This window comes from Euphorbia lathyris, chromosome 8, assembly GCF_963576675.1.
Source record: "Euphorbia lathyris chromosome 8, ddEupLath1.1, whole genome shotgun sequence".
Lineage (NCBI taxonomy): Eukaryota > Viridiplantae > Streptophyta > Magnoliopsida > Malpighiales > Euphorbiaceae > Euphorbia > Euphorbia lathyris.
In genome coordinates, this window is record NC_088917.1 from 10,261,926 (window position 1) to 10,272,393 (window position 10,468).

Below are 10,468 nucleotides of genomic sequence, written 5' to 3' on the forward strand. Positions count from 1 at the left end.
TCACAACTCCCCGAGGATACGCACGGCTTACCCTGGGGTACGCCCCGCGTGTCCTCTACGTGGCATTATTAAAAAGAGCTTGTTTTAGGGGGAGCGTACGCGGGGCGCAAATTCAGATACGTCGCGCGTAGTGTGTCCTTTATTAAGTAAAAAGGAGCAGACATACAACTACGCGGGGCGCAATGGGTTGTACGCCCCGCGTATTTTAAGATTTTGGATTAACGTGGGATTTGTTTTTCTTTTGATTTTAAGAAAATAAAAGAAAAAGGGAGAAAATAAAATAAAGTAAAGATGAAGACAATAGTGCAAAATAAAGAAAGGAGATAACATTTATAATACATATAGACAAATGGTTCGAGGAATTCAAACCGACGCTACGTTTTAAGTCGAAGTAGCTCGACTTTCTTGTATGGCGGCTTATTGCAAGACGTCCGCGTTGGAGCTTGACGGGTCCGAACTCCTATTGTTGAGGAGCGTTATTACTTATCCGGCTTCCCTATTCTTACCCCGCGGATTTTGTTCAGTGTTCGCCGGGAGGGTTCCTAGTGGCCTTTCTTGTTGTTGACGGTTTAGGTGGGCCACCTGGCGGCTAAGATCCCTACAAAACACTTCGCTATCGGAAAGACGGGTTAATATGTCCTTCAACAAAGACGTGACCGATTGGTCATGTACATTGTTGGAAGGTGGAGCGTTTCGATTACCGGGCGCGGCTTGTGATTGCCCGAGCCCGTTTTCCCGAAATTCTTGCTCAAAGTCGGATGGGGGCCTCAACACGTTATTATTGTTGCCATATGATAAGTTTGGGTGTTGGTACCGAGGCCTCCATCCGCTGTTATTATTATTATTATTGTGGTGAGAATAGGAGTTTGGATGGGAATTATACCTTTGGTTACCTCCTATATAACTTACGTTTTCGGTATCGCCGGCGAAGGGGCTACCGATTTGGCAATTAAACGCATCATGGTCTCCACCATAGTGAGTGCACATCAGGACCTGCACACTTTTATTGAGGCTTAATTGGGCGATCAACGAGTCAAGCTTCTTGTTCATTTCAGCTATGGAGCTTTTCGGGGCCTCTTTCTCCACAGCGAATGTCTGGTGCCGCGACGGGCCGGCAAGCCGATCCTCTTGCCATTGCACACTTTTCCTTGCGAGCTCATGAATGAGTTCGTAGGCCTCACTAGCTGACTTCCGAAATAGATCCCCACCTGCAGCGGAATCAACAGTCGCACGGTTAGTGGGAGTTAACCCGTGGTAAAAAGTGCTTACCAGGTCGTGCTTTGGGATGTCATGGTGGGGGCAGTTTCGGAGCAATTTCCGGAACCTAGCCCAAGCTGCATGAAGGGCCTCGCATTCCAACTGCCTGAAGGATGTGATATCGGTCCGTAACTTGACTGTTTTGGACGGCGGAAAATAGTAGGAAAGGAACTCCTTTTCGAGCTCTTCCCATGATGTGATGGATCCCGCCTCTAACGAGTGTAGCCATTCCAACGCATGTCCTGTCAATGAAAAAGGAAACAATTTCAGTCTTACAGCCTCAACGGGAACACCATTTTGCCGAGAGGTATCGGCACACATAAGAAATTTATCCAAGTGTTCGTTGGGGTTCTCATGGAGTTCCCCTCCGAATTGACCACATTGTTGTATCAATTGGATCATTCCGGTCTTGATCTCGTATGTGTTGGCCGGGATCGTGGGAGCGACAATGCCGTTACGATTCTAGGGACGATGCGGCTCAAGGATCTCCATCATCGAACGCGTATCATTGCCCCCGCGGATGTTGTTCACGTGTGGCCTTTGGTTTCCGTCGGGTTGGTTGACCTCGGCGTTGGGATTTGCCATTTTCTCTTTTCGAATCCTACAAAGAGTACGTTCAATTTCAAGATCAATAGGAATAAGAGAATCACTTTTCGATCGGGTGTGCATAAAGTAAAAAGAAGTATAAAAGGTTATCAACAAGAAAGAATAATGTTAGTAAGAGTATATATAAACAATTTATACAAAAAGAATGCTTAAACTAACAATGAAACGTTTTTGTCTAATATTGTAGGAAATTATAAATCCCCGGCGACGGCGCCAAAAACTTGATAGCGTATCGCTAGTAGTGCTTTTCTACGACAAAATGTATATTACGATGATTACGCTACGAATATGGATGTGGTCTTTCTAAGTGCTTTATATCTACTAGACGTCACTACTTAGAGGCAAGTGTACCCCGTCGTATCAAGTAATAATCCGGTTAAGACCGGGTATCGAATCCACGGGATTTATAACTACAAGTATAAGACGACTCGGTTTCGTATGTTATTTAAGCGGTAATTACTTTGGGGTTAAGTAAGACACAACTATACACTATTCCTCCCTATTGGCGACACAGATTTATGTAGCTAAAACTCTATGAAGTGGGATGAATATGATAAGTTATAACCATGATAAATAATGACTCTAAATGTATACGGATAATAGTTTACTCTTGCAAAGACGACCAAGTGTAGTAGGACCGACCCGTGAAGCACTTAGACTACGTGATTCCTAGTTAAGGCGTGTCTAATGCGGGGGAATTAGAAACTAGGGCCCGTAAGTTCCGTGGCTTGTCAATTCCTACGGTTTCCGGTTTGTCACTTCCGGTAAGGCAACACCTATATAACTCCCTAAAGATAGCCCGAATGGCGGCGGTAATCGCGTTCCCCTACACAATAATCAATTATCAATATCAAAACAAGCAATAAACATTAACACATAAAGGGAAATAGAGATTATAAATCATAAATTATAAATATGGAAAGTGATTAGATGAAATACAACCAAGCCTAGTACATAGGAAGAGTACAAGCTAATTAGCAAGTAAAAAGGGAGAATCCGCCCTTGGAACTAGCTAACCGGACTCAAAGCCGTCTCCTAGGTCGTGGAGGTGGAACTCTGGAGCTTGGTGACGAATGGTGGAACGGAGCGTCAATGGAACGCCCGAACAACGAACAAGCTCTCGAGGAGGAGAGTTTAACTTACAAAATTTGAATCTAAATTACAAGGAAAGAAAAGAGTATAGTGTAGCTCTCTAGTATGTAATTGGTGTCAAATGAAGTTCAAGTTCTTATTTATAGACATCAAGCAAGGGCAAGCTTGTAATTTCACAAAGCAAAAGTATGGAGCAACATTATTTGGTGCAGAAATCCCATGATACGCCCCGCATAAATTGGTCTACGCCCCGCGTAAATGCCCATTCCGTCAGAAATCTCCTGCATGTGGACCAATTCGTTGTCTTGTTGTCTCAAGCACGCCCTGCGTAAAGGATTGTACGCCCCGCGTGTTTGAGTCTCTGGAGTTTTATTGCTTGAATTGGAGCTTTTACGCCGTGCGTAGCTGAAGTATGCCCCGCGTAAAAGAGTCTCTGATCTTTTTACGTTGAAGAATTGTCTTTTACGCCTCGCGTATATGGTGGTACGCCCCGCGTAAGGAGAGTTGACTCTAGGAGACAATGCAGTCTGACTTTCAGGATTAGGCCAATCATTTTCGACATGTGTCATACGCCTTGCGTAGAGTGGCATACGCCCCGCGTATGCTGAGTCAGTTCCACATGGCTTCTGCGGATAAGGCAATCATTACCGACACCATGTTTCACGCCCCGCGTAGGGGATTATACGCCCCGCGTATGGAGTGGATTTTTGCTCCTTTCTCGTACCTGAAATACAAAACTTGAGAGCCGAGTTAGTTTGACGTTTTTATTTCCTAAACTAATCAAAAACGAGGAAAATAAACTGAAAGTACGAGCTTTATTTTTATTTCTTTATTTTGTCAAAACACTTTATTTTTGTAATTAAACTTATTTATTTTATCCAAAATCAACCCGTAAATCACGCTAAAAGATAGGGGTAAAATACCCCTATCAGGGATCCAATTCCTTAATAGTTATTTTTTTCATAACCAAAAACTCTTTGGAAATTGTGTTTCAACAAAATGCACATCATATAAATAGTTATACCATCATTAATATCCACTTCTTTGTTTCAGTTTAGCAATACTGCTTTTGATTCAGAGTTTTCTAAATAGCATTAGAGATCAATATCCATCCATAATGTGAGCAGAGTAAGACTTGTAATAGGAAACTAAGAAAAATAAGATGATAAGCCATTTACATGTTAGGATGCAATCACCATCCTACAAATGAAGGTTGATAGATGGACAAAAGTAGAATAATCTTTTAACCACCTTGATAAGGGGTGATTCCAAACGGTCCGATGAACCCTATATCATTCAAAAGCATAAGATGAGAGAAATATCGACCCACGACCCCATGTCTCATGTATTGTTGCTTCTTCCATATCTTAGTGTGCTAATTGTCGCTCAACTGAACTCAAAACGGATTCCTATTTAGGCTCCATATGTATGTGAACTAGGTCGAGCTAGGGATAACCTGTAAGCACAGATTTTCGTTCATTTCTATGATGTGTTAATTACGCCCTAGCGATTGATCGATTAAGTCAAAATTCAAGTGCCCGATGAAGTTTTATACTCAAAACACATCCCGAAGATCATTTCAATCTAAGTCAAAGTTATTTCGATAAGATGTGCATTTTTTTCGTTTCGAAGTTTTTTCATAGACTTTTTTCAAAATTTTCTAGATTTTTTCGAGAAGTTCTGGAACACTATTTCCTCATACTCGTCTCTTTTTTAGACCAGAGTTGAAGGGTTCAGCGTCATTTTGATTTATTTTTCAAAAAACAAAAATCTCTCCCTTTAATTCACCTTGAAAATGCATTTACATTTTCTCAAAAAAATGCGGACTCCGCGACTCTATTTTTCGTCGTGTGGCTCTATTTTCTAAAAACTAGCGCTACATAGCTCTAGATAGAGCGGTCGGCTTGGAAAATTTGTCGTATTGACGTACATCCGGATGGGAAGGGAGATACGTCACATGTCTCAACTTCATATTCATGTTTTTCGTGTTTCATATTTTTCATATTTTTCATATTTTTACATTTTTTAACGTTTCCCCATTTTTCTCTAAACGCGTATGTTTTGGGGAAAATGTAAAACATTTTCCTTTATTTCTTCCTTCCTTTTCCATTGAATTACCACTCATTTTCCTTTGACTTATTTTTCTGCCCAAACAAACACTGGAAAATTGCAAAAATATTTTCCTGCAGAATATTTTTCCCCAAACAAACATGGCCTAAGTGTTTTTTTATTTGCTTACTAGTTTATTTTCTTTATGACATGTATTTTTTTTACTTTATCGCGAGATTTACGAGGCTTCGATTTTTTATTAGATGTTATCTTTTTAATACAACAACAGAAAATAAAGTTGTTACATAGTTAGTTAGGATATTTCATATTCATAACGCACTACTTATGATATAATAAACAAAATACACTATAAATATAAAAAGCTTAATTTAATATCATTGTTTAACTTCTACTCAACTAACTTTTACAATTGATTAAACTTATAACTATTGCACACAAGGATGGGTTGAGGATTCCATAAATAGATCAACTTCTATGGGAAGTTGTGTTAGAAATCAGGTGGTGGATATTAAAAGGATAAGCATGAGATGGAACAGAAGCATTGTATGCAATATTGGCCAAAATTATATTAGCAGCCTCAGTCGGACGATACCGATCCCAGTAAAAGTAATCCTTTCTATTATTGCAACTCTTTCCCATACTATAACACATCCCATCCAAGTCTGTTTCACAACATGTTTTTCCAATGTTCTTGAAACCTGCATATGGACATGTATAAATAAATAATTCACTAATGGAAATGATGAGCAAACATATTTCAATTTATTGATTCCATGTATCATTCTAGGAGTATTGTAGAATTTCTCAGAAAAGTAAGAATATATACCTTGATAAGCTTGAGAAGTTTCGATATAGGTGAATTGTGCATTTTTTGTGTAATTGTTAAGATTAAAAACCATGGTTTGGAGCTTGCTGTTATATAGTTGAATATCTTTGTTAATTACAGATATACACTTATGCCCATCTTGATTACTTCCATTTCCATACATTCTAATAGCAGCAGGACTGCAACCTAAAGAAGGAAGTCCAAACACCACAACTTTCTTTGCTCCAGAATTGTGCAAATTCTGTAGATTATATAAATAATTAAGAAAAGATAACCTATAATGGGTAACTAAATAATAATAAATGAATTTATTACTTACAAGTAAGTGAGTGAAAAAGAAATGATCAACAAGGTACTGCGCAAATCGATCAGGTGATTGTCTTGGAGTTGGGTCTGAGCCATCATTGTTAGGAATATAATTGTTGAAGACATCATTACTGCCAATTTCAACTGAGTATAAACATCTTTGTAGGTATTGTTTAGTCATGTTTTTACTTCCAAGAATCTTGCTTATACGGCGAACTATTTTCTTATGGTATTTTAGTTGTTGGCCTAAACTTATGGAATTTACCTGCATTGCCCATTAATATCATCATTAATCCAAATAACTTTAATTTACCTAGAATAACATATACTTTTACAAAATGAATTTTTCAATTTATAAATAATAATATCAGTGAAGTATAATTTTGTAATTTTCTTATTCACTTTAAAAGATCATCTAAAACCTCAGTTATTAATTAATCAATATTGGATCCTTAACAAATATCAATCACTAAATTTACCTTGCTTCCTGCAATTTCCAACTGCAGTATTGCACCAGAAGATGCATAGTTCACGCCTTTTAGCATTTGTCGGTTAGTTCCAACTGTTCTATAAGGGCGAATGTAATCCTTCATCCCAATTTTTTCAACTGTTATGAAAAAATTCAAATGAAAATATTAAGAATTCGACCATGAACTAATTAAGCTTTAGCTATCTAATTGGCTAAAATTTAAAATTAATTCATTAATTAATTAAAAGAGGCTGAAAGGAAAAAAAATCAAACCTATTATATCAACCATGATTTTTCCATTACTGAATCTTCCTGTAGGGCCATCAAGAAAATCAATTCCATATGGCAAGTAATTGGATTTAAAAGTATCAAGACCATTATCATTTCCATTAGCAGAAAATGAATCTCCAAAAATGAAATAACAAGGAACTTGTTCATGTTGATTTTGTAGTTGTCGTTTTGTTTTTCCATAGACAATTAAATCTTGCATGTTGAGAACTAATACAACATATGCAAACCAGCAATGTCTTAATTGCTGAGACATCCTTCCGTGCACTAGTTTATATAATAATGTGGGTCAAGATGGAAAGTAAACCTTGTGATAGCAAAAAGAAGCATACAAATTCTTATATTTATATTAATACATTACTTGTAAGAATAGTAATAAGTAGATGTTTAATCTTGTGGTTTTAAAAAATACAGCATGTAATTGAGTTATTAATAACAAATAAACTTTTACCAAAAAAAATACTATTCTTGGAAAACCTTTTTCACCTTTACAGCATGTAAAAAACCATCTTGAAATTAAGAAGAAAAATCAATGAACACCTAAGATAATTGAATGTCTTAGAACTTTCCATTGTTATTTTTTATTTTAGTTATTTTATATTGTACCAATCCAATATGAATCACAAAAAGATATAAAATAAAGAAATACGGTAGAAATTTGCTTCTAATGTTTTTCAAAAGTTTAGATATACTCTTTTAGAATAGGTTTAAAATAAACTCGATCCTTACTGAAATGCCAAACGATATCATTTTGGCCTATGTTATGTCCGAAATACCCAATTCTTCACACATTGGAGAAATTATAAGGTGTTATGTTAGTTCCAAATAGATTTTCTACTTGGAACTAACAACTAATAAGAATACCATCGTCTTATATATATGAAGATGGATGGATGGAAAAGATAAGAATCATCCTTTAGCCACCCCGATAAAATGGGTAGGCACCAACTTTCTATCACTGCATTTGTCTTCGGATTTGTCCCGAAGTCCAAGTCCCTTCTAGTGCAGCTAGCCTTTGTATTATTTATAATATTTTCTTATTTAGATTCATCTTTTTTATTATTTTTTTAAATATTTTATTATTATCATTTAAAATTATATTCGTTGAGTTTTTGCTGAATGGGTTAAGTATTAAATTATAGTTTGCTACATATTTATTGTTCATAATCACAATTTAGTTTTCATTTTAATTAGTTTTTAAATACAAATATATTAGTTGTACAAGGTGGGCTAGGTTAGATTTGAAAATTAGTTCCTTTAGCGTGGTCTAACTCTGTTTGAACTCAATGTGAATATAGTGTGAGTTGGACAATATACTTACTTAACAAGGCTATTTAGACCCGACTCGACTTATGAATAGATATAAGTAATAGTAATAATTATGTAATTGAGAAGCATTAATGTAGATGAATTTGGCATCAGGTGTGTTGCCATTGAATTGATCAACAAGAGGCTTAAGCTTATTATTGAAAATCTTATTAGCATTCACATTGGCTTCACTTTGTTTGATCCATGTGTTGGTTCAAGTACGCCCCAGATTGAACTTGGTGACACTAGTGGGAAAATGGCCTTTATTGCCGTTTGATTACCGACGGTTTATCTAATTAACCAATGCTACTAAAGGTCATTAGGGTCGGTTGTTTCAAATAACCGACTCCAATGATGCCTTATTGGCGATGGCTAATACAATTCACTGACACCAAAGATCAATATTTCGAGCTTGTTATGAATTGAGGGTCACTACCGTCGGTTCTTTACAAATAACCGATGTTAATGACCCTAATAATTAGGGTCGGTAGTTACTAACCGATGCCACTTAGGTTCTTTAGCTGTACACACTATGATTCATAGGCGAAAGCATTAATCTAAAGAGTGGAATTGACATACAAGTCATTAGAAACAACAACTATTCAACATTTTAAATGCAGTCCATAAACTTCAATTTCTGTGAACAAATTGCACTAACCTGTTTATATGAATATTGTACAGATCTAATTAGAATCGATAGGGGAACTTGAAGTATATCAAAGGCACCCTTCAAATTTGAAATTTTCGTTATTGAAATTTTCTTTTCAAAATTTAATAGGGTTCACATTAAATATGTGATCATGAATCTGTTTTAAAAATATAGATTTATATGCTAATATGATGTTATGTTGATACGAAACCATTAAACCCCTAATTTGCAAGCAATGTTCAAAAGTAAGTAAACGCAGAATTAGGAAATAAGTTACTCGGTAGATTTATACCGGTTCAACCTCTTGTCCAGTCCTCAGAATTTCTTCTTCTGAGCTTTAATGCACTAATGAACTCTTTCACGGGTAGAGCACAAACCTTTTACAATAGATAGAGCTTAAGTAAAGTACCTTCCTTTACAACAACACTCAACTATCTACTCTCATGTTACTTGCTTATAACCAAAGCAATAACAGAGCTTCTGATTTACAATAGCAAATGATTCTGATATAGAAATCAATTGCACTTCTCTCTCTACTAAATTACACAAATATGAAAATGAATGTGTATAGCAATTTGCTCTAGTTTTTCACTTGAAAGTTTTACCTCTTTTTTTCATGAAGATCAGTTGTGAAAATGAACTTTGGAGTTGGCTTTTAGTGGAGCATTTGGAGAAGAACGTTTTGAATATCAAAAGAGCCGTTTGGAAGGAAATGTCTTCTATCTTCTGTCTTCTGATGTGCTTTTGTCCACTGTGCCAATTTATCCACATAAGAAAAGTTTCAATTTACAAAATCCGACTTCTATCGATTGTTAAGTCACGGGTCAATGATCGTCTTCTGACTTCTGGTATTGTAGACTTGCAATCTGAATCTTTCCTCAGTTGGTTGATAGAGAGACATTTGTGTGACAGGGTCTTCTGTCTTTTTGCTTCTTTTGGAACAACTTGAGTGGACAGGTTGTCAACGCCCTTTAGTTCCGTTTCTGGCTTCTAGGTTCTGGGTCAGACTTAAGGTTTGGACCTTTAATTGATTTAAGGCTTTTTAAGTTGTCTTTGATTTTATGCTTAAGTTAGAATAAACACTTAATAAACACATTAGCATAAAACAACTTAATTTAATTCTGAAATTAAATATCTTGGGGATCTAATTCCTTAATAGTAATTTTTCATAACCAAAAACTCTATGAAAATTGTGTTTTAGCAAAATGCACATCATGTAAATAGTTATACCATCATCATTATCCACTTCTTTGTTTCAGTTTAACAATACTCCTTTTGATTTAGAGTTTTCCAAATAGCATTAGAAATCAATTTAGCAATAACATTGAAGCAACCATTTTATTCTGCTTAAGTCCTTTTAAAATGCAAATGCACACATATCTTAATTCTAAACTCACTGTTTTTTTTAATGAATTCTAAACTCGCTGTTATTCATCAACAAAACCATAAATTCAGATTGTCAAAATAAAATAATAAAGTAAATAATTGTACAAATGCAAGTAATGAATGTTAAAAAAATAGGATGAAATGGAAAAATTACCTTCAATCATCATCATCATCATCATCATCATCATGTTCATAAGTATTAATTAGGCTG

The 10,468-nt window shown here is 35.9% G+C and overlaps 1 protein-coding gene across 1 annotated transcript; it reads right to left on the reverse strand.

Annotated features, from left to right (window-relative positions):
* Positions 1 to 5,490: 5,490 nt before the first annotated feature.
* LOC136203848 (GDSL esterase/lipase At1g29670-like) lies at positions 5,491 to 7,170 on the reverse strand. The gene is made up of 5 exons (XM_065995074.1): positions 6,900 to 7,170; positions 6,637 to 6,764; positions 6,171 to 6,422; positions 5,852 to 6,092; positions 5,491 to 5,723 (listed from the first exon to the last, which is right to left on the reverse strand). Exons 1-5 carry the CDS (start codon positions 7,168 to 7,170, stop codon positions 5,491 to 5,493), a joined length of 1,125 nt encoding a protein of 374 aa, XP_065851146.1.
* Between the last annotated feature and the right edge of the window lie 3,298 nt (positions 7,171 to 10,468).